Source organism: Cetorhinus maximus, chromosome 22, assembly GCF_964194155.1.
Source record: "Cetorhinus maximus chromosome 22, sCetMax3.hap1.1, whole genome shotgun sequence".
Taxonomy (NCBI): domain Eukaryota; kingdom Metazoa; phylum Chordata; class Chondrichthyes; order Lamniformes; family Cetorhinidae; genus Cetorhinus; species Cetorhinus maximus.
Genome location: NC_135900.1, coordinates 45,934,260 through 45,959,248, shown reverse-complemented (window position 1 = coordinate 45,959,248; position 24,989 = coordinate 45,934,260). Strand labels below are relative to the sequence as shown.

Sequence of the window (24,989 nt, the reverse complement as noted above, 5' to 3'; positions counted from 1 at the left end):
GGTGTGCGTGAATGGAGCGAGGAGTGTGCACATGGTGTGTGTGAATGGAGTGAGGAGTGTGCACGTGGTGTATGTAAATGGAGTGAGGGGTGTGCACGTGGTGTGTGTGAATGGAGTGAGGAGTGTGCACATGGTGTGTGTGAATGGAGTGAGGGGTGTGCACGTGGTGTATGTGAATGGAGTGAGGAGTGTGCACGTGGTGTATGTGAATGGAGTGAGGGATGTGCACGTGGTGTGCGTGAATGGAGTGAGGGGTGTGCACGTGGTGTGTGTGAATGGAGTGAGGGGTGTGCACGTGGTGTGCGTGAATGGAGTGAGGAGTGTGCACATGGTGTGTGTGAATGGAGTGAGGGGTGTGCACGTGGTGTATGTGAATGGAGTGAGGAGTGTGCACGTGGTGTATGTGAATGGAGTGAGGAGTGTGCACGTGGTGTATGTGAATGGAGTGAGGGGTGTGCACGTGATGTTTGTGAATGGAGTGAGGAGTGTGCACGTGGTGTGTGTGAATGGAGTGAGGAGTGTGCACGTGGTGTATGTGAATGGAGTGAGGAGTGTGCACGTGGTGTATGTGAATGGAGTGAGGGGTGTGCACATGATGTTTGTGAATGGAGTGAGGGGTGTGCACGTGGTGTGTGTGAATGGAGTGAGGAGTGTGCACGTGGTGTATGTGAATGGAGTGAGAATTGCGCATGTGGTGTGCGTGAATGGAGTGAGGGGTGTGCACGTGGTGTGCGTGAATGGAGTGAGGGTTGTGCATGTGGTGTGCGTGAATGGAGTGAGGGGTGTGCACGTGGTGTGCATGAATGGAGTGAGATGTGTGCACGTGGTGTGTATGAATAGAGTGAGGGGTGTGCACGTGGTATGTGTGAATGGAGTGAGGGGTGTGCACGTGGTATGTGTGATTGGAGTGAGGGGTGTGCACGTGGTGTGCGTGAATGGAGTGAGATGTGTGCACGTGGTGTGCGTGAATAGAGTGAGATGTGTGCACGTGGTGTGCGTGAATAGAGTGAGGGGTGTGCACGAGGTGTGCGTGAATAGAGTGAGGGGTGTGCACGTGGTGTGCGTGAATAGAGTGAGGGGTGTGCACGTGGTGTGTGTGAATAGAGTGAGGGGTGTGCACGTGGTGTGTGTGAATAGAGTGAGGAGTGTGCACGTGGTGTGTGTGAATAGAGTGAGGAGTGTGCACGTGGTGTGTGTGAATAGAGTGAGGGGTGTGCACGTGGCGTGTATGAATAGAGTGAGGGGTGTGCACGTGGTGTGTGTGAATAGAGTGAGGGGTGTGCACGTGGTGTGTGTGAATAGAGTGAGGGGTGTGCACGTGGTGTGTGTGAATAGAGTGAGGGGTGTGCACGTGGTGTGCGTGAATAGAGTGAGGGGTGTGCACGTGGTGTGCATGAATGGAGTGAGGGGTGTGCACGTGGTGTGTGTGAATAGAGTGAGGGGTGTGCACGTGGTGTGTGTGAATAGAGTGAGGGGTGTGCACGTGGTGTGCGTGAATGGAGTGAGGGGTGTGCACGTGGTGTGCGTGAATGGAGTGAGATGTGTGCATGAATGGAGTGAGAATGTGCTCTTTTATCTCTTGGCTTTCCTCCTGTTCCTTTTTGAGCCTTTATCTCACAGTTGCTAATGTTGGAATGGTTTACATCTGAACCGTGCTGGGACAAATGTCCTCGCAAATTACCTAACTAGGAAAGTAGAGAGGGTTTTAAACTAAACAAGAGGGGTGAGGGATCAAGCTTGGGTAGAGGTAGCAATTCAAGGTGTAGAGTCCAGACAGGAGAGCAAAATAGTAATATGAGAAATGAGGGTCAGAGAATGGCAGGAAGGGACAGAGAGAAAAAACCTAAGAATACATCAACAGTCAAGACTGGATGTTACAAAGGTAACAAAAAGACAAAACTGAAGGCTCTCTATCTGAATGCACTCATAACAAAGTAAATGAATTGATGGCCCACATTGAAGTAAATAAATATGAACTGATAGCTAGTACAGAGACATGGCTGCAGGATGACAAAGTTGGGTCCTTAATATTGAAGGGTACATGACATTCAAGAATAGGAAGTTAGGTATAGGTGGAGGGTAGCACTCTTAATCAAAGAGGGCATTGGTGCAACAGTTAGAGATGATCTTGGTTCAGGAGATCAGGATGTAGAATCGGTTTGGGTGGAGATGAGGAATAGTAGGGGAAATAAGTCATTAGTGGGAGTGATTGACAGGCCCCCTAACATTAGCCACAGTGTAGGACAAAGTATTCAAGAGAAAATATTGTGTGCTTGTGATAAAGGGACGGCAATAATCATGGGAGATTTTAATCTTCACATAAACTGGAAACATCAGATTGGCAGTCGTAGCCTGGATAAAGAGTTCTTAGAATGCTTTCAAGATAGTTTCTTAGAGCAGCATGTTCTGGAACCAACCAGAGAGCAGGTTATAAGACTTGGTATTGTGTAACGTGAGAGGATTAATTAATGACCTCAGAGTAAAGGCATCCCTTGGTAGCAGTGACCACAATATGATTGAATTTTACATCCAGTTTGAAAAGGCTAGTATTTTAATCTTAAATAAAGGCAACTATGTGGGGATGAAAGCTGAGCTAGCTGAAGTGAACTTGAAAACTAGGCTAGAGGATAGATCAATAGAGAAGCAGTGGCAGACATTAAAGGGGATATTTCAGAGTATTCAGAATAAGTACATCCCTGCTATAAAGAACAATTCCAAGGGGTGGACCCAGCATCTGTGGTTTACTAAAGATGTTAAGGAAAGCATCAAACTTGAGGAAAAGGCATACAACTCTGCAAAGATGAGTGGCAGGACAGATGATTGGTCAGAATATAAAGAACGGCAGTGAATGACTAAAATGTTAATCAGGAGTAAGAAATTAGTCAATGAGAGGAAGCTAGCTAAAAATGTAAAAATGGATAGCAAGAGTTTCTACAGGTATTTAAAAAGGAAAAGAGTTAGTAAAGTGAGTGTTGGTCCTCTAGAGAGTGACAGTGGGGAATTAATAATAGATAATAAGGAAATGGCGGAAGAAATGAACAAATATTTTGCTTCCGTGTTCACTGTGAGGATACAAAAATCATTCCAGTAATAGTTGTAAATCAGGAGATGATCGGGAGAAAGGAACTTGGTGAAATTGAAATCACTAGAGAAATGGTACTGAGCAAATTAGTGGAGCTGCAGCTGGCAAGTCTCTGGGTCTCGATGGGCTACATCCTAGGGTCTTTAAAGAGGTGGCTAATGATGTAGGCAATAGGCCGGTGCTAATTTTCCAAAATTTACTATATTCTGGAAAGGTTCCATCAGATTGGAAAGTAGCAAATATAACCCCTCTATTCAAGAAGGGAGGGAGGCAGAAAACAGGAAACTATAGGCTAGTTAGCTTGACATCCGTTGTGGGGAAGTTATTAGAATCGATCATTAAGGAGGTTATAGCTGGGCACTTGGAAGAGCTCAAGGCAATGGGGAAGAGTCAGCATGGTTTTGTGAAAGGAAAATAACACTTAACCAATTTATTGGAGATTTTTGAGGGAGTAACATGCGCAGTGGATAAAGGGGAGCCTGTAGACATATTGTACTTGGATTTCCAGACGGCACTTGATAAGTTGCCACATCAAAGATTGTTATGGAAAATAAAAGTGCATGGTGTAGGTGGTAACATATCAGCATGGATAGAAGATTGGCTGGCTGGTAGAAAGCAGAGAGTGTGCATAATTGGGTCTTAATCGGATTGGCAGAGTGTGACGAGTCGAGTCCCACAGTGGTCTGTACTGGGGCCTCAACTTTTTACAATTTACATCAATAACTTAGAAGAGGGGAGTGAAGACATGGTAGCTAAATTTGCAGATAACACAAAGATAGGTAGGAAAGTATGTTGTGAAGAGGACATGAGGAGGTTGCAGATGGATATGGATAGGTTGAGTGAGTGGGCAAAGATCTTGCAAATGGAGTTTAATATGAGAAAATGTGAAGCTGTTCACTTTGGCAGGAAGAACAAAAAAAAGAGTATTACTTTAATGGTGAACGGCTGCATAATTCTGAGGTGCAGAGGAATGTAGATGTTCTAGTATATGAGTCCCAAAAAGTTAGTGTGCAGGTACAGCAAGTAATTAAGAAGGCTAATGGAATACTATCTTTTATTACAAGAGGGATTGAACATAAAAGTAAGGATGTTATGCTATGTTATGTTATGTTATACGGGGCATTGGTGAATACTGTGTGCAGTTTTGGTCTTCTTATTTAAGGAAGGATGTAAATGCATTGGAGGTGGTTCAGAGGAGGTTTACTAGATTGATACCTGGAATGAGTGGGTTGTTTTACGAGGAAAGGTTGGACAGACAGGGTTTGTTTCCACTGGAGTTCAGAAGAGTGAGGGGTGATTTGATTGAAGTATACAAGATCCTGAACGGCCTTAACAAGGTGGACGTCGAAAGAATGTTTCCTCTTGTGGGTGAGTCCAGAATTAGGGGGGCACTGTTTTAAAATTGGGGGACGCCTTTTTAGGACAGGGATGAGGAAAAAAATTTTCTCTCAGAGGGATGTGCGACTTTGGAATTTTCTGCCTCAGAGGTGGTGGAGGCGGGGTCATTGAATATTTTTGAGGTAGATAGATTCTTGTTAGGCAAGGGAATCAAAGGTTATCGGGGTTAGATGGCAACGTGGAAATCGAAACACAAGAAGATCAGCCATGGTCTTATTGAATGGTGGAGCAGGCTCGAGGGGCCGAATGGTCTACTCCTGTTCCTATTTCTTATCTTCTTATGTTTATTGGTAACTGTAAGGTTTTCTTCATAATAAGGTTATTGTAATAGCAGTAGCAGATCTTTTTGGGAGTAGTAGGGTTTATTAATTAAAATAAATAAATATAAATAAAAATAACCACAACTCTAAAATAAATAAAATAATGAAAATAAGTACCTAAAACACATACCTGTGTAATTAAGTTATGTATAAATTTTAGTTGTAGGTGGTACTAGCTTTTAATAAGCGGAGTAAATTGTAGTATGTCTAAGAATTATTCTAAGTTAATTAAGAAAGCAGTTGCATTAAATTAGCTAAATAACATAAGTAACACTGACAGGACAAGTGTTATGTTACAGCTGTGGAATGTGGGTCCTTTTGGGCATCAAGGCAATCCAGGACAAACACGTCTGCAGGAAGTGTAAGTAGCTAGAAGAATTCTGGATCAGGGTTATTGACCTGGAAGCCGAACTGTAGACACTGCGCAACATAAGGGAGGGGGAGAAACACCGGACACTTTGTTCCAGAAGCTGGTCACCTCTTAGAATAAGGTTGATTTGCACAGTGGTAAGGGACAGGAAGATATGACTGTGAGTGAGGCAGGTAAAGGGACTGAGCAAACAGTTGTGGAGGAGCCTCAGACTTTGCAATTGTCAAACAGGTACAAGGTGTTTGCTACTTGTTTGGGCAACAGGGAGGTCTGCAGAGTGGGTGAGCCTACTGGCCATGGCACCATGGTATGTTCAAGCAGGGGTAGCAAAAATTAATGTAGGGGGAGGGGGATTAACACTGTTCTCTGCAGCAAAGAGCGAGAGTCCAGACGGCTGTTACCTGCCCAGTGTCAGGGTTCGGGATATTTGCTCAGGACTGGAGAGGAGCTTGTAGTGGGAGGGGAGGATCCGATTATTGTGCTCCAAGTAGGTGCCAGCGACATAGGCAGGACAAGGAAAGAACTTCTGCATGGTCTGTATGAAGAGCTAGGCTTCAAATTAAGAAGCAGAACTTCAAAGGTAATAATCTCTGGACTATTACCTGAGCCTCATGCAAATTGGCATAGGGAAAATAAGGTTAGGGAAACAAATGCGTGGCTAAAAGACTGGTGTGGGAGAAGTGAATTCCAGTTCTTACATACATACGAACTAGGAGCAGGAGCAGGCACTTGGCACTTCGAGCCTGCTCCACCATTCAATAGGATCATGGCTGCTCTGACTGTAAAGTCCCACCTACCCCGATAATCTTTCACCCCCTTGTTAATCAAGAATCTATCTAACTTTGTCTTAAAAATATTCAACGACCCTGCTTCCCCTGTCTTTTGAGGAAGAGAGTTCCAAAGGCTCAAGACCCTCTGAGAGAAAAAATTTCTCCTCACCTCTGTCTTAAATGAGCGGCCCTTTTATTTTTAAATTGTGACCCCTAGTTCTAGACTCTCCCACAAGAGGAAACATCCTCTCTACATCCACCCTGTCAAGACCGCTCAGGATCTTAAAGGTTTCGATCAAGTCACCTCTTACTCTTCTAAATTCCAGTGGATACAAGCCTAACCTGTGCAACCTTTCCTCATAATACGACCCACCCATTTCTGGTATTAATCTAGTAAACTTTCCCTGAACTGCTTCTAATGCATTTACATCTTCCCTTAAATAAGGAGACCAATACTGTACACAGTACTCCAGATGTAGTCTCACCGGTGCCCTGTACAACAGAAGCATAACCTCCCTACTTTTGTATTCAATTCCCCTCGCAATAATTGATAACATTCTATTAGCTTTGCTAATTACTTGCTGTACCTGCATACTAGCCTTTTGTGATTCATGCACTAGGACATCCAGATCGCTCTGAATCTCAGAGCTCTGCAATCTCTCACCATTGAGATAATATGCTTCTTTTTTATTCTTCCTGCTAAAATGGACAATTTCACATTAGCCCACATTATACTCCATTTCCAAGGTCTTTGCCTACTCACTTAATCTATCCATATCACTTTGTAGCCTCCTTACATCCTCCTCACTACTTACTTACCGTCTATCTTTTTGTCATCAGCAAATTTAGCAACCATTCCACCTGTCTCTTCTTCCAAGTAATTTATATAAATTGTAAAAAGTTGAGGCCCCAGCACTGATCCCAGCAGCACATCACTTGTTTCATCCCACCAGCCAGAAAAAGACCCATCAAAGGCTACGCTCTGTTTCCTGTCAGTTAGCCAATCTTTTATCCATGCCAATGTGCTACCCCGACACCCTGAGCTTTTATTTTCTGCAGTAACCTTTGAAGTGGCATCTTATCGAATGCCTCCTGAAAACCTAAGTACAGTACATCCACTAGTTCCCCTTTATCCACAGCACATGTGACTCCTTCAAAGAACTCCAATAAATTGGTTAAACATGATTTCCCGCTCACAAAACCATGTTGACTCTGCCTGATTACCCTGAAATTTTCCAAGTGCCCTGCTATAACATCTTTAATAATAGCTTCTAACATTTTCCCTATGACAGATGTTATCCTAACTGGCCTGTAGTTTCCTGCTTTCTGTCTCCCTCCCTTTATGAATAAAGGAGTTACATTTGCAATTTTCCAACCTCATGGAACCTTCCCTAAATCTAGGGAATTTTGGTAAATTAAAACCAACGCATCAACTATTTAACTAGCCACTTCTTTCAAGACCCTAGGATGAAGTCCATCAAGACCCGGGGATTTTTCAGCCCGCAGCTCCAACAATTGGTTTGTGTGGTATTGATATCGGTACTGGGGAAAGTGGGGGCTGTACCATTGGGACGGTCTACATCTGGACCATGCTGGGATCAGTGTTCTAACGAACCACATAACTAGGGAAATAGAGAGGGCTTTAAGCTAAACAAGGAGGGTGAGGGATCAAGTTGGGTAGAGGTAGCAAATCAGGGAGTAGAGTTAAAGCAGGAAAGCAAAATAGTAATATGAGAAATGAGAGTCAGAGAATGGCAGTAAGGGACAGAGAAAAAAAATCTAACAATACACCAACAGTCAAGACTAGGTGTTACAGAGGTAGCAAAAAGACAAAACTAAAGGCTCTGTACCTGACTGCATGTAGCATTCATAACAAAGTAAATGAATTGATAGCGCACATTGAAATAAATAAATATGATCAGATAGCCATTATGGAGGCATGGCTGCAGGATGACAAGGATTGGGTCCTGAATGTTGAGGGGTATATGACATTCAAGAAGAATAGGAAGCTAGGTAAAAGTGGAGGGGTGGCAGTGTTAATCAAGGATGGCATTGGTGCAATAGTTAGATATGACCTTGATTGAGGAGATCAGGATGCAAGTTTGGTTTGGGTGGAGATGAGGAATAATATGGGAAAGAAGTCACTAGTGGGAGTGGTCTATAGGCCCCCTAACAGTGTCCACAATGTAGGACAAAGTATACAAGAAGAAATATTGGGTGCTTGAGATAAAGGGATGACAATACTCATGGGTGATTTTAATCTACATATAAACTAGAAAAATCAGATTGGCAGTAATAGCCTAGATGAGGAGTTCATAGAATGCTTTCATAATAGTTTTTTAGAGCAGCACGTTCTGGAACCAACCAGAGAGCAGGTTATATTAGACCTGGTATTGTGTAATGTGACAGGATTAACTAATGACCTCACAGTGAAGGCACCCCTAGGTAGCAGCAACCACAATATGATTGAATTTTACATCCAGTATGAAAGGGAGAAGAGTGGGTCTAAGACTAGTATTTTAAACTTAAATAAGAGCAACTATGTGGGCATGAAAGCTGAGTGAACTGAAGTGAACTGGGTTTACCAGGCTAGAGAATAAATCAATAGAGAAACAGAGGCAGGCATTTAAGGGGATATTTTAGAATACTCAGAATAATTATATTCCTACTACAAAGAAAAATTCTAAGGAGAGGATCTGCGATCCGTGGCTAACTAAAGAAATTAAAGAAAGCATCAAACTTAAGGAAAAGGCATAGAACTCTGCAAAGGTGAGTGGCAGGATAGATGATTAAACAGAATATAAAGAACGGCAGAGAATAACTAAAAGTTTAATCAGGAGAAAGGAATTAGTGTATGAGAGGAAGCTAGCTAGAAATGTTAAAATGGAAATGATATAAAAAATCTATGATAGCAAGTGTTTCTACAGGTATTTAAAAAGGAAAAGAGTAAGTAAAGTGAGTGTTGGTCCTCTAGGGAGTGACAGTTAGGAGTTAATGGTAGATAATAAGGAAAAGGCAGAAGAAATGAACAAATATTTTGCTTCTGTGTTCACTATAGAGGATACAAAAAACATTCCAGTAATAGCTGCAAGTCAGGAGGTGAACGGGAAAAAGGAGCTTGGTGAAATTGAAATCACTAGGGAAATGGTACTGAGCAAATTAGTGGAGCTGCAGGCTGGCAAGTCTCCAGGACTTGATGGACTACATCTTAGGGTCTTAAAAGAGGTGGCTAATGAGGTAGTCAATGCCCTGGTGTTAATTTTCCAAAATTCACTAGATTCTGGAAAGGTTCCATCAGATTGGAAAGTAGCAAATATAACCCCTCTATTCAAGAAGGGAGGGAGGCAGAAAACAGGAAACTATAGGCCAGTTAGCTTGACATCCGTCGTGGGGAAGTTATTAGAATTGATCATTAAGGAGGTTATAGCTGGGCACTTAGAAGAGCTCAAGGCAATAGGGAAGAGTCAGCATGGTTTTGTGAAAGGAATATCATGTTTAACCAATTTATTGGAGGTTTTTGAGGGAGTAACATGCGCAGTTGATAAAGGGGAGCCTATACTTGGATTTCCAGAAGGCATTTGATAAGGTGCCACATCAAAGTTTATTAAGGAAAATAAAAGCACATGGTGTAGGGGATAACATATTAGCATGAATAGAAGATTGGCTGCCAGGCAAAAAGCAGAGAGTATGCATAAATGGGTCTTTTTCTGATTGGCAGGATGTGATGAGTGGAGTCCTGCTGGGGCCTCAGCTTTTTACGATTTACATCAATGACTTAAATGAGGGGAGTGAAGACATGGTAGCTAAATTTGCAGATAACAAAGATAGTTAGGAAAGTATGTTGTGAAGAGGACATGAGGTTGCAGATGGATATAGATAGGCTGAGTGAGTGGGCAAAGATCTTACAAATAGAGTTTAATGTGGGAAAATGTGAAGTTGTTCACTTTGGCAGGAAGAACAAAAAAGCAGAGTATTACTTAAATGGAGAACGGCTGCATAAATCTGAGGTGCAGATGGATCTGGGTGTTCTAGTACATGAGTAACAAAAAGTTAGTATGCAGGTACAGTGAGTAATTAAGAAGGCTAATGGAATCCTATCCTTTATTACAAGAGGAATTGAGCATAAAAGTAAAGATGTTATGTTTCAGTTATACGGGGCATTGGTGAGACTGCACCTCGAATACTGTGTGCACTTTTGGTCTCCTTATTTAAGGCAGGATGTAAACGCATTGGAGGTGGTTCAAAGGAGGTTTACTAGATTGTTACCCGAAATGAATGGGTTGTCTTATGAGGAAAGGTTGGACAGACTGGGCTTGTTTGCACTGGAACTTAGAAGAGCAAGGGGTGATTTGATTGAAGTATACAAGATCTTGAATGGCCTTGACAAGTTGGATGTTGAAAGGATGTTTCCTCTTGTGGGCGAGTCCAGAACTAGGGGGCACTGTTTTAAAATTAGAGGTCGCCCTTTTAGGACAGAGATGAAGAGAAATTTTTTCTCTCAGAGGGTTGTGCGACTTTGGAACTCTCTGCCTCAGAAGGCAGTGGAGGTGGGGGTAATTGAATATTTATAAGGCAGAGGTAGATAGAGTCTTGTTAGGCAAGGGAAGCAAAGGTTATCAGGGTTAGATAGGAATGTGGAAATCGAAACACAAGAAGATCAGCCATGATCTTATTTAATGGCAGAGCAGTTTCGAGGGGCCAAATGGTCCTCTCATGTTCCCATTTCTTATGCTCTTATGTAATGGGCGGAATCATCCGTGCCTGCTGGTGTCAGAAAATGCTCGGCGGTGTGAGCGGACAACATGGTGAGAAGGTCAAAAATCAGTTTTGTGGCACCGTGAAACCAGTTTGCGATCGTCCACTTTGCCCGTCGATGGCGGGCTGCATTTCCTGACATTGTACTTCAGGAACCTCATTATAATATCATTATTAGGCCAGCCCGCCAGAATCATTCCTCCCTGTTGGGTCGTCCGCCCATGTCGGCGTGATATGCGCCGATGTGGTTCACAATAGCATATCTAAGGTGTGCACTTAGTGAGCTGCACTTTGAGGGGAACTTGGAGGTGAGTGCACAGTAACATTGCGCAGTGCTCGCCAAGGTTGCCTGTTGGACTTCAAGGTTGAGGCACGTTGGAGGTGTGGGGGCAAGGGCTGCACTGCAGTTGAAGGTAGTGAACAAGCACGTGCTGGGTGGGGTGGGGGGTGGGGGTGGGAGGGGGTGGGGGGGTGGAGGGAAGAGGCCACGCATTACAGAAACCTTGTACAAAGTGACCATTCCTCTGCAGCTGAGACAGTTCAGACACAGCCACATTGACATGTGTGGAGTCGAGCCTCTAGCTTCTCCACCACTCAAGCAATGCAGAGGCATCAAAGAGCCACCAAGCGCTCCAGAACCTTTCACCCCTTGGACACAGACTGCAAACTAATGAGAGTTTTAGTGGGCTGCAGAACAGTTGGACGACTGGGCACATTGTACAACCTCCTTGAGAAAGCTGGCCAAGGAGCAGTCACTGTTGGAGATGCTCACAGCCCCTTGCAATGTCATCATCCCAGTTTGGAGCAGTCTCCCCGATGGCTCAGGCTAACAGCGCAGCCTTGCAGTGCGGGTTAGGAGAATGCTTGTGCCTGAGCTGGGAGCACAGCATGCAGTCCAGTGGGCAAAGCTGCCACCAATCAGTCGGGTGGATTGGGGTGGAGGAAGGTGGGGTTTTGGGTAGTCATGCAGCGCACTAAACTCTGGCCATCCAAGCAGTGGCCAGCACTCTCCAGGATGCGTTAAGGGGCCTTCAGACTTAACCAAGAGAGGCTCTTAGTACACCCAAACTAACCCACAAGTCTCTCTCTTTCATCCTGCAGGAGCAGCACATCAGGTGCATGGAGCCTGGTGACCTAACTATATGCCTCATGGCGTACAGAGAGTGGGGACAACGGAGAAAAGAGTGACTGAGGTGCCTGGCTGTGCAGAGGGAGGAGCGGCACCCTCTGGAAGACGGGGTGGCTGGAGCTCCCACATGCACCGCCGAGGAGCCGACGCTGGTCAATGCCTAGCTAGACCCAGGGTCTATAGACGTTGCCTTTCATTCCTGCAGATGACCAACAACCAGTGTCGCCAAAGACTGCGCATGTTTAGGGAACTGGTCGGTCACATCTGCCAGCTGCTGCAGGATTTGGTGCCATGGGGATATGGAGGGCATCCACTGCCAGTGGTCATGAAAGTGAACACCGCTCAATTTTCACGCCAGTAGATCCTTTCAGGGCTCCACAGGTGACCTATGTGAGATATCGCAAGCCTCCGTCCACAAATGCACCCATGAGGTCACGGATGCCATCTCCATGAGGGCACACAACCTTGTGCATTTTGCCCAGTACCACGATGCAAGAACGATTGGATTTGCCCAGATCTCAGGTTTCCCACAGGTGCAGCATGCGATCGACTGCACTCATGTGGCATTCAGATCTCCATCACAACAAGGGGTCATCTATGTCAACTGCAAAGGCTTCCATTCGCTGAATGTGCAGCTGGTGAGCGACAGCCACAAACGCATCCTGCAGGCCTACGCACAGACGAGTGTCCACAACTCCTACATTCTCAGTTGGTCACAGATCCCTGACATCTTCCAGGATCCACAGAGGTTGCAGGGTTTTCTCCTAGGGGACAAGGGCTACCCGCAGAGGACATGGCTGATGACACCCATGCTGTGGCCTCAGACTGCAGCAGAGCGAATGTATAATGAGGCTCATGCTGCAACTCGCAGCTTGGTGGAGCAAACCATTGGGATGCTGAAAATGAGGTTCTGGTGCCTGGATCGATGTGGTGGAGCCCTGCAATAGAGTCCAGAGGGTGTCACACATCGTTGCCGCCTGCTGCGCACTTTACAAACTGGCGCCGCAATGGGGACAGGAGCTGGCAAAGGAGAAGATGCAGGAGCTGCAGGTCTCCTCTGATGAGGAGGACATCGATGATGAGGGTGAAGAAGTCCTCAAAGGTGAGGGTGACGGCAATGAGGCCCTCGCACTGGCCAGATGAGGCAGGTGCACTTGGGAGGCCCTCATAGCTGCTAGATTTGTGGAGGATGATGACGACATGCAGTGAGAAGGCACCATAAGATATTCATGTTGCATCTAAGAACGTTTGACTCCAGTCTGGCTTAGGGCAGCGCACATACTCTCTGTGATAATGCTCCTGTCATTAAGATGCAGCGGAGGCCCTGATTAGTCACTCGATTGCAGGAGGATGATGATGACATGCAGTGAGGACACTCCATAGACCTTCACATTGCCTCTGTGAATGTCTGATCCTGTCTGGCTGAGGGCTTCTCACTTGCGCTCTGTGATCAGGGTCATATTATGGAGACACAGCACTGAAACTTTAAAAGCATTTGTTCCTTTGTCAGCCTTCAACACCTGACCCCTTCAGGAGCACAGCCTCACTGGTCACAGATGCTGAAGAGATGGGGGCCAGCCCCACCTTAAAGGTGCTGAGAGCACACAGAGAGAATGACGGAACTCTGTGACGCCTGTCCACAACATTCTGTCAGCACTGACAAGCACCATCGAGGTGCAGGCGTCAGTAATGTGTCCAGGGAGTGTGAGGCTGGACCATCACTGTGGTCTGAAGGCCGCACAAAGCACAGGGAAGAGGCCCTGGACTGAGACACCTGCCTTTATCTTGTGCAGAAAGGTTTCACATCTAAGTGACACGAACACTGCTCATCAGAACAAGGAGCTGTAGGCAGGGAAACATTGTTGAAAGTTTATTTACAATAGTGAACATTATGTACGAGTGATTAACACCCATGCCCAGGCTGTGCAACTATGTCTTATTTTTCAGTTTCCCTTTAAGGGGCTGCTTTTTACTTTGTCCCTTGATTTGTTCATTTAGTTTATTTGTTTTGACTCAAAAGAGTTACATCTTCTTTTTCCTTTGTGATTTATTTTTCTTTTGCACTATCCCTTCAAGCAGCTGCCTCTTACTTTGTCCCTTATTCTCTTTAATTTAGCTTAATTGGTTGTACTCAAAAGAGTTACACCTTCTTAACTTTCCTAATTCTGCCGCTATGTCTTGGTGCTCCCTGGACATCCACAGCGGAGATGGAGGCTGACTGCTACGCCCTGTTGTCTGTGATGAACTTAGTGGGCGTCCTCTGGAGAGCCCAGACCTGGAGGGCCCCGGTCTGATCTCAGGATCTTGCTGTGTGGCAGTGGCACCCTCCTCGTCCTGTGGAGCTGGAGCTGCTGAGGTCACAGGAAGAGGGGATTCAGATTGGCTGGGCACTCCCAGAGTCACCTAGATGGATGGCCCCGGGGCGTGCACCTGCTGATCCTCCTCCCTATGGGTGCCCAAGGGCCCCAGGCTGACTCCTTGAGGAGAAGGGGTAGCTGGAGTGAGATCAGGCTGCCCCACACCCCTCTCACGTACACACTGTTGGAGACCAACTATGGCAACAGCGATAGAGTTCAGCCCGGGTAGCAGTAAAGGATCGATGTCCTGGACCAAGGTCTCCATGTCGGCCACCGTCCTACTAGCATTGACCTCAGTGTGTTGGCATGCCGGCGCTATCACCTCAGCCTGAAGGTGGACAGACTCCTCCATCATGCCCTGCAATCTGAGGAGTGCAGCGGACATCCCTTCCTGATGTTCCTGAGCTTGCTTTTGCAACTCCAGCAACTGTCACATGACTGAGTCCAGAGACTCGTCATCTGACTCGGACTCAGCAATGTTCTGGCCTCCAGCAGTCCTCCGAGTGCCAGGGACCTGGGAAGTCCCTGCCTCTGCCTGCTGTGGATCAGAAAGTGCGATGTGCTCACCAGATTGTGATCCTGAGTCTACTCTAAAACTAGGTTCCACCGAGGCGTGTGTCTCTGTGCCGGTGGATGGTGTGGGTGAGCACTGTGAGGGTTTTCAGGGAGGGTTTCAGCAGATTCCTCTCCTGAGTTTCCCTCAGGGCTTGATTGGAGGCCCTGGGTCGTGGACTCTCTTGGCAGTTTCCCAGATGTGCCTGCGAAAGCAAGGAGAGATAATTAGTGCATGGCAGTGGCCTGTGAAACAGGACACATCACTCACAGTATGGTTGTCTGATGGATGTTGCACTGCTGGATCCTCACTTGGTTGGGCACCGCCAACCTCAACGTCAGAACTGGAACAGTCCAGATCCTCACCAGTCAGCTGGATGGCTCAGTTTTCAAAGTCCATGAGGACCTTGATTTCAGGAATTCCTCCACCAGTCCACAACCTCTCCCTTTTGTTGTGTGCCTGCTTGTCCTGCATGAATAGAAATGGAGAAAGTGTAAGCAAGATGCCTGTCAGGCCAAATAATAAGTATGCCTGGCATGTGTGGGTATTAAGTGGTCCCATTCACAGGATGAGGACAATGAAGGTGTGTGAGAGAGTGAATGGTGATGTTCCTTGAACTGGCAGTGAGTGAGGGCCCTGTGGATGCATGATTGGTTTGTGAGTGTGTGACTTGAGAGTGATGACAATAGTGTCTTACCCTGGTGGAATGGAGGAGATCATTCAGCTTCTTGCGGCACCTGGTGCTGCCTCTTTTCAGGGCATTGGCACTGACCACCACTGCCACTGCCTCCCAAGCCAGATTGGTGATGTTGCTGCCCATCCTGCGGCCAGAACAGGGGTAGAGGACATCATGGTGGGCCTCCACTGCATCCAAAAGGCGCTCGAGGGATGCGTCATTGAACCTAGGGGCTGCAGTCTTCCATGCAGCACTCGCCGCGGGCTGGATGCACTGAGAGGTGTGCGCATGGCTGCAGTTTAAACATTGCGCCCAGTGTGTTGAAGTGGTGAGGTGATGGCATGGCGGGCGAGCGAAAGCCCGTCCACATGGAAATGGCATGTTTCCTGGGAAATCATAATTAATGCGGTAGGTTTGGGATGATATGGCATGTGAAGCCGCCATTGCAGCGGGTGGGTAAAACCTCATTTTACCCGCCCTCTACCACACTTAGTGCAAATCTGGGTTGATTCCACCCAATAGCTGCGTTGGTGTTAATTTTCCAAAATTCGTGAAATTCTGGAAAGTAGATCAGACTGGAAAGTAGTAAATATAACCCTTCTATTCAAGAAGGAAGGGAGGCAGAAAACAGGAAACTTTAGGCCAGTTAGCTTGATGTCTGTCATGAGGAAGGTGTTAGTGTTGATCATTATGAAGGTTATAGCTGGACACTTAGAAAACCTTAAGACAATGGGGAAGAGTCAGCATGGTTTTATGAAAGGGAAATAGCATTTAACCAATTTATTGGAGTTCTTTGAAAGAGTAACATGCACTGTGGATAAAGGGGAGCCTGTAGATGTTCTGTACTTAGATTTCCAGAAGGCACTTCATAAGGTGCCACATCAAGGTTATTGGGGAAAATAAAAGCTCATGGCGTAGGGGGTAACATGTTAACATGGATAGAAGATTGGCTGCCTGGCAGAAAGCAGAGAGCATGCATAAACGGGTCTCTTTCTGTTTGGCAGGATGTGATGAGTGGATTCCTGCAGGCGTCTGTGCTGGGGCCTCAACTTTTTACAATTTATATCAATTACTTAGATGAGGAGAGTGAAGGCATGGTAGCTAAATTACACAAAGATAGGTCGGAAAGTAGGTTGTGAAGAGGCCATAAGGAGGCTGCAGATGGATAGGTTGAGTGAGTGGGCAAAAATCTGACAGATGGAGTATAATGTGGGAAAACGTGAGGTTGTTCACTTTGGCAGGAGAATGAAAAAGCAGAGTGTTACTTACACAGACAATGTCTGCAGAGCTCTGAGATGCAGAGGGATCTGGGTGTCCTGTTGCACGAATTGCAAAAGGTTAGTATGCAAGTAATTAAGAAGGTTCATGGAATGGTATCCTTTATTACGAGAGGAATTGAACATAAAAGTAAGGATGTTATGCTTCAGTTATATAAGGCATTAATGAGACCATATCTTGAATACAGTGTGGTCTCCTTATTTAAGGAAGGATGTAAATGCATTGGAGGCAGTTCAGAGAAGGTTTACTAGATTAATACCTGGAATTGGCTGGTTGTCTGATGAGGAAAGGCTGGACAGGCTAGGCTTGTGTCCACAGGAGTCTAGAAGAATTAGAAGCGACTTGATTGAAACGTATAGGATCCTGTTGGTCTTAACAGGGTGGATGCAGAAAGGATGTTCCCTCTTGTGGGAGAATCTAGAACTAGGGTTCCCTGTTTGAAAATAAGGGGCCATTTAAGACAGGGATGAGGAGAAATGTTTTCTCTCAGAGGGTTCTTGGGTATTTGGAACTCTCTTCCTCAAGAGGTGGTGGAAGCAGAGTCTTTGAATATTTTTAAGGCAGAGCTAGATAGATTGTTGATAAGCAAGGGGGTGAAAGGTTATCGGGGGTAGGTGGGAATGAGGAGTTGAGGTTGCAATCAGATCAGCCATGATCTTATTCAATGGCGGAGCAGACTTGAGGGACCGAGTGGCCTATTCCTGCTCCTAATTTGTATGTTCATATGTATGTTCGGTTGTTCATCGATTAGTGTACCAAACTTACATGTAGCAGCTAATTGCTGCAATGGTGCCATGTATTGTTAAATAGGCTCACCATTTCCCTGGCATCTCTGGTGGAATTTACATCATCACATTTTGCTTTGACCCAAAGTACTTTTTGAGAGCACTTACTGCCCTGTATCAAACGTAGACATATCTTCTGTGAACTGCTCAAATATTCACTAGCTTTCTGCTCTGAGACAATGTACGAGTATCACCCTCTTACAGATTGCTGCTGCATCTGGCCTGTCCAAATCCCTGTAGTGAGCAGATAGTTCCCAAAGTCCATCGATTCCATGACGTGCATGGGTGGATCTCCTGGTAAGGAATGGAAACTGCAGGAATTGGTTGATTTAAACTTTTCTCCATCATCCTCATTGCCATTTTATTGTATATTTTATATCTCAGATCTATGCAGAGATAGCTCTGGTTTCTATGTGTGTAACAGGTTTTATGTACAGTGCTTTAAAATGTCTACTCCAAGCTTCAGCTCTGGCTTCCAGCTCTTTCAGTTTGTTCACTTTTCTCTGTGTCAATGAGCAGGCTTAGCTAATCAAGCACAGTGTGCATCAATAGTAAACAGATTCACATAATCAAAATCAGAACAATTGAACACTACAAGCATTAAGTAGATATTTGATATTTTAACCCTTCACCTTCTCCATTTCCAATGAGTACTTTAAGTTAAAATGTGGGTCATTAATTGAGCTTCACATACCAAGCTTTCAAATTGATGTAAAAGAGCCCAAAGCACTGCCTTGAAGAAGAGCAGAGGAGTTATCCCTGGTGTCCTGACCAATATTTATCAACATCACAAAAACAGGTTATTTTGTCATTTTCACATTGCTGTTTGTGGGAGTTTGCTTTGCACAAATTGGCTTTCCTACAGTAGTAGCTACAATTCAAAAGTAGTTCATTGGCTGTAAAGTGCTTTGGGGTGTCTTGAGGTCATGAAAGGTTCTGTATAAATGCAAGTCTTTCTTTTGTTCTTTCTTTTGACCACTGTGGGCACCATTTGAATTGGGATTGCAGTAGCCAGGTACAAAGTCTTTCAGCTTCTGACGCCAGATTTGAAATGAGTCCAAATTAACTGAGGCAGTTTTGACTGAGCAACTGTACATAAATGTAAAATTTGCTGACAGTAAAAGCAAAGTTCAATACTAATTCTGTTTAAATGGAAGTGCCAAAAATTCTTAGACCTTTTTAATCACTCATTACTGTAAAACCCTAACAGATTTTTAAGAACTATTAATAAAACACTAACTATAAAATGAGAATATTTGAAGGCATCTTCAGCTAGCAAGCACTTATTAATTGTTTTCCAAAAAGTGATATAAAAAAATTCAAGAATATCCTGTCAATTAATAACTTTATACTACTAGTGTATTCTTGAAGTGGGTAGCTGCAATCTTTGGTCAGGAACCAATACTCTCTTGGATATGTCTTCACCATGTTCTGTCAAGTAAACAATAATGGCTATTATTATTATTAATATATTACATTATATATATTAATGCACATGGCCCTGTTCGTTGCAGACAGAAAGAACATGTACACACATTGTGCCTGTTGCAGCTAAACTAAATAAGTGATAGCCATTTGCTGACTCATTCCTCAGAGCAATACCTTCACCAATCAGGGTCAAGTTGCCTGGTTTAAATTTCAAACAATGCTTGGCAGCTGTCATTCACCTTGACTGGTGCATTCTCCATGGCAACGCCTCTACCAATCAGAATCCACTTGCCAACCAATCAGCACTTTTTTAAGATACAGTATAAATTGTTGTTTTCCCCCTATATTGGTATTCTTGCGAAGTGTCCTGAAGAGTGCAAGATTAAAAGCTTTGACATGTCTCTTTTTTCAGCAATACTCAAGTTCTATACTACTAAATAACTATTATTATTAACCCGTCCACATATTAAATAGTAATAAACACTGCCTCCAATCTACCAGAACCAGATTCAATCACATTCTGAAAGGTAAAAGGATAGTGTACATGTATGATATGTAAAGTTCTCAGTTGTCGTAAGTCCTGATAAGTGCCTGTTGGCTCTACATTTTGTGTGAAAGATCTGTTACAGTTCATAGGAAGTTAGGGAAGATCAATGCATGGCTTGAAGCGTGATGCAGGAGGGAGGGCTTCAGATTCTTGGGTCATTGGGACCAAGTGGTAATGTCACTGGACTAGTAATCCAATTAACTCAGGCTGATGCTCTGGGGACATGGGTTCAACTCCCACCACAGCAGCTGGTGGCATTTAATTGTCTTATGAGGAAAGGTTGGACAGGTTCGGCTTGTATCACTGGAGTTTAGAAAAATAAGAGGTGATTTGATTGAAACCATTAAGACCCTGAGGGGTCTTAATAGAGTGGATTGGAGAGGATGTTTCCTCTTGTGGGAGAATCTAGAATTAGGGGTCACGGTTTAAAAATAAGGGGTTGCTCATTTAATATAGATGAGGAGAATTTTTTTCTTTCAGAAGGTTTCTTCCTTAAAAGGTGGTGGAAGCAGAGTCTTTGAAAATTTTTAAGACAGAGCTAGGTAGATTATTGATTAACAAGGGGGTGAAAGGTTATCAGAGTTAGTGGGGGAGGTTACAATCAGATCAGCCATGATCTTATTGAATGGAGGAGCAGGCTCAAAGTGCCTACTCCTGCTCCCAGTTCATATGTATCTATTCTGGGGCAAGAGGCAACTGTTCAAAAAGGATGGCTTATACCACAACAGGACTGGGATAATGTCCTCGCGGGATGGTTCACTAGCATAGTTCGGTAGGGTTTAAATTAAATTGGTAGAGGGGTGGGCACCAGCAAACAGAAATAGAAAAGAGGAATAAGATGCATAAAAGAGTGAGAGTGTTAGATAGTACTAGAGAAGGAAGTATTTCTATGTTAGATAGTAACAGACTAAAAAGGACTACAAGGAATAAAGAAAACAGGTTTAGAATGCAGGAATGTTAACACACAAAGTGTGGTGAATGAGACTGGTGAGCTACAAAAACAAATAATCATGTGAGATATGATGTAGTGACAATATTGGAAACAGCTTAAAAATCATAAGGACTGAGCATCTAATATTCACAGATACAAGGGGTTCAGAAAAGGGAAGTGGGGTTGCGATACTGACTAGGGAACATATGGAAATCTTAGAAAGGGAGGTTGTCCTTGAGGGGGCAAACACAGAATCCATTTAGCTAGAGCTGAGAATCAAAAAAGGTATGTTCACAATACTGGGGATATTTTATAGGCACCCAAATAGTGAGAGAGCTATAGAGCAGTAATTTGCATGGAAATCACAGAGATATGCAAGAACTATAGAATGATGATATTGGAGGATTTTACTTATCCAAATATCGAAAGGAAAAGGAGAAGGAGGTATTTATGAAGTGTGTTCAGGAGAATGTCCTTGACTGTATGTTCTCTGATCATTTAGGAAGGGGGCATTCTGAATTTGGTACAGGTGAATGTGGACCAAATATCTGTGGGAGAATAATTGGGGCAGAGTGATCATTATATCATAAGGTTTAGATTAGTAGTGGAGAAGGACAAGGAACAATGTAAAGTAAAATTTCTAAATTGGAAGAGGTCTAACTTCAATAAGATGAGAGGGGATCTAGCCAAGATAAAATGGAACAAAGATTGATAGGAAAAGCTGTAACTGAATAATGGGTGATCTTTAAGGAAGAGATGCTTCAAGTACAGGCTTGGTACAATCCAACAACAGGGGAAGTCAGGGAAACTGGAATTTCCTCCTTACACCTCTCCGCCTCTCTACCTCGCTTCCCTCCTTTAAGTGACTTCTTAAAACCTACCTCTTTGACCAAGCTTTTGGTTATCTGATTTAATATCTCCTTATGTGGTTTGGTGACCTACCTTGTCCTATAATGTTTCTGTGAAATGTCTTGGGACATTTCATGATGTTAAAGGCACTATCTAAATATAAGTTTTTGATGTTGTTGAACTAAAGCCAGGGCTCCTCGATGATGACAGAGATAGAGAATATGATTAAACAAAAAAGAGGGTATATGACACATGTCAGGTGAATTCTTCAAGCAGGGATAGGTTAAATACATAAGTTGAGAGGGGAAGTGAAGAGGAAAATAAGACGGGCAATGGGAGAATGTGAAAATATAACAGCAGTTAACATAAAAGGAACCCAAAAATCTTGCACTGGCATATAAATAGTAAGCAAGTAGTAAAAGATGAGGTAGGGCCTATTAGGGATAAAGAGGGTGATACGTGCTTAGAGGTGTAGTGCAAGGCTGGAATACTTAATGGATACTTTGCATCAGTGTTTACTAAGGAAGAGGATACCGACAAAATATCAGTAGAAGTGGAGATGGTAAAGGGAATGAATGGGATGGAAATTGATAGGCAGGATGTACTGGAAAGGCTGGCTATGCTTAGGGTAGATATATTGACTGGTCTGGATGGCTTGCATCCCAGGTTTCCCAAGGGAAGTGGCAGCTGAGATGGCGAAAGGGTTTGCAATAACCTTCCAACTTTTGCCAGATACAGGTGCCAGAGGATTGGAAAATGGCACATCTGACCCCCTTGTTCAAGAAAATAAATGGCATGGTGGCCTTTATTGCAAGAGGATTGGACTACAGCCTTGCTACAATTGGATGGCGCTTTGGTGAGGCCACATCTAGAATATTGTGTGCAGTTTTGGTCTTTTTATTGAAGGATGGACATACTTGCATTGGAGGCATTACAGCGAAGATTCAGCTTAGAAGAACGAGAGATGACCTCATTGAAACATTCAAGATTATGAAGGGGATTGTTTCTGAGAGGTGGTTTCCTCAGGCTGGCAAATCTATCCAGCTTCAGGAGAAGGGGCCAATTATTTAGGACTGAGATGAGGAGAAACTTCTTCATTCAAAGGGTTGTGAATCTTTGGAATTCCCTACCCAAGAGGATTGTGGGGGTACCATCACTGAATATATTTAAGGCTGAGATGGACAGAAGGGAATCAAGGGATATGGGAAATGAGCGGGAAAGTGGAGTTGAAGCCAAGATCAGCCATGATCATATTGAATTTTGGAACAAGCTCTTCGGACCATATGGTCTTCTCCTGCTCCTTTTTCTTATGTTCTTATGAAATGGTGTAAGGACATTTCTGGTAACTACAGGCTGGTAAATTTGAGATCAGTGTGGGTAAGGTTTTACAAACAATTAAAATAATAATTAACAGGCACTTGGGGAATTTTGAGTTAATTCAGAAGAGCCAGCATAGATTTGTGAAAGGTAAATCATGTTGCACTAACTGAATTGCATTTTTTGATGAAGTAGTAGAGGTGGTTGATGAAGGGAATACAGTGGAAGTTGTCTATGTGGATTTTAATTTGCCCTTGGACCTATTGATGCCCTAAGTGGCAACTTACTGTATTATACCCACACAGGAGGTGGGGGGAGGTCCGCACCAATTGGAAAGCCCGACTACGGGATCCCAGAAATCCAACCCCATGACTCCAAGAAACAGTGAGACAAAACTTTCTGAGAAGGGCACATTGATCCCGCAATCATTGTTTATCCTGTATAAAGCTGGCCAACTGTGCAATATTTTTCTATCGTCTTGGGCCTCCCATGTATTCTTTAGTAAGCAGTTTACAGCAATGGTGGACAATGTTAAACTTGGGCCATACAAACTCAAACGTGGCTAGGGATCACGACAGAAGTTCAATTTGTAAGAGATTCATTGTGCTTACAGAAACAATTGTCAAGCCACTTAAACAATTCAAAACTGTTAGAGACAAGCCTGAAGTATAGCCATTCATGCGTATTACCAGTTGAAAAGAGTACATGTGGTATGTGTGAACAAGTAAATGGTGTATGAACAGTTACTGTGAGGGATGTGTGAGTGATGTGTTAACTCAGTAAAGAATATGTGACTGATGTGTGTTAATACGGTATTTGTCAATAGGTGAAGGGTACAAATCTGTTGTGTGAATGGTGAGTAGTAATAATTGTATGCTAATACTTTCTTTAAATGGCAAATTGCAATCAAATCTGAATTTGTTCTTCTAGGTTTTATATGAACTTTGTCACAGAGGAGATAATTAACCCAGAAAGGTATGTATTGCAGTTGATTCAAAACTAACAAGCAAATGAGTAATGATTTAATTGTTCCATCAGAAGGCCATGGATTTAAACCACAGTCCAGCATTTAATCTAGTCCCATTATCTTTCAGAAAAAAACATTAAACCAAGGTTCAGCCTTCCTACTTCAGTAAATATAGAAGATCCCATGGCATTATTGAAAGAAGAGCTAGGGATTTCTCCCAGTATCTTGGCCAACATTTATCCCTCAATTAGACATAATTAAAAGCATATTTATCTCATTTGCTTATTTTGTTGTCTGTGGGAGCTTGCTGTGGATATAGCAGCTATGGGCCCTGAAAACATCCCAGCAGCAGACATAAAGAATTGTGCTCCAGGATGAGCTACAGCCCTAGCTAAGCTATTTCAGTACAACTACAACACTGGTATCTAACTGACAAATTTTACATAGTGCAAGCGTAAAATTATCTTACTCAGTGGACAAAAGAGCTGAAATCGAGGTGAGGTGAGAGTCACTGCCCTTGACATCAAGGCAGCATTTGACTGAGTGTGGTTTCCAGGAGCCGTAGCAAAACTGAAGCCAATGGGAATCGGTGGGGGGAAAAGCTCTCTGCTGGTTGAAGCCATATACCTACCACAAAAGAAGGGTCAGGATTTTTCGGATGGCGTGGTTCCTTTTCTCACCATCTAAGGCATCGGCAGTGAGCGGGTTGCTGCTGATACTGGCTGCCTCACAGCTACTTAACACTCTAACTAGTGTTAATTGGACTTGTGCCCCTCACTCAGGAGGAAGTCCCACCTCAGAGGGCTGCCAGCCAATCTGATTGGCCAGCAGCGCTCTCATCCGGAAGGTGCAGTGGACAGGACTGGGGTTGCAAACAGTCCCCAGAGCCTAAGTCCCAAGAGCCTAGGACCAGGTAAGTGTGGAGATCTCGGAGGGAGGAGGGGAGGTGAAACCCGGGGGAGTGTGCAGAGGGGGTTGGGGGTGTTGGTGGTGGAGGGGCCGGGGCAGGTGGGAAGGGAGTACCATGGGGTTTTGGGGGGCACTGTATTTTGAAAGGAGGCTGTTAATGGAGGTGACCGCCCCCCATCCCCGCTGCCCATCCGAGGCCGGAGCAGGCTCACTTTATCGGCAGCCCCCCTGCCCCTCCCACTAGTCTGAAAATTGGGCTTGGGAGGGAAATGGCCCTTAAGTGGTCATTAATTGGCCAAAAGGGCCTCAGTTGGGGCAAGGCCAGGGGCATCAGCCTATCCCACCATAAAATTGCAGAGAGGTCCAAGCAGGTGGGAGCCCAGTGGGAAGGCCACACAAGGAATTTTACGGCCACACTCACCTACGAACCCACTGGCAGGGGAACGTAAAATTCTGTCCAAGATGGTTGTGGTTGTTGGAGGCCAATCGTCTCAGCCCCAGAGATCACTGCAGGAGTTCCTCAGGGTGGTGTCCTAGGACCAACTATCTTCAGCTGTTTTATCAATGA

General features: G+C 44.4%; 1 protein-coding gene across 2 annotated transcripts in view; it reads left to right on the top strand.

The window, feature by feature from the left end:
- Window positions 1-24,989, top strand: part of LOC144696672 (cystine/glutamate transporter-like) — an 81,264-nt gene that overhangs the window by 31,950 nt on the left and 24,325 nt on the right. For both annotated transcript variants that reach the window (XM_078568246.1, XM_078568244.1), the window contains one exon: window positions 23,476-23,520. In XM_078568246.1, coding sequence (XP_078424372.1) covers window positions 23,476-23,520 — 45 coding nt within the window. The remainder of the gene's footprint in view (window positions 1-23,475; window positions 23,521-24,989) is intronic.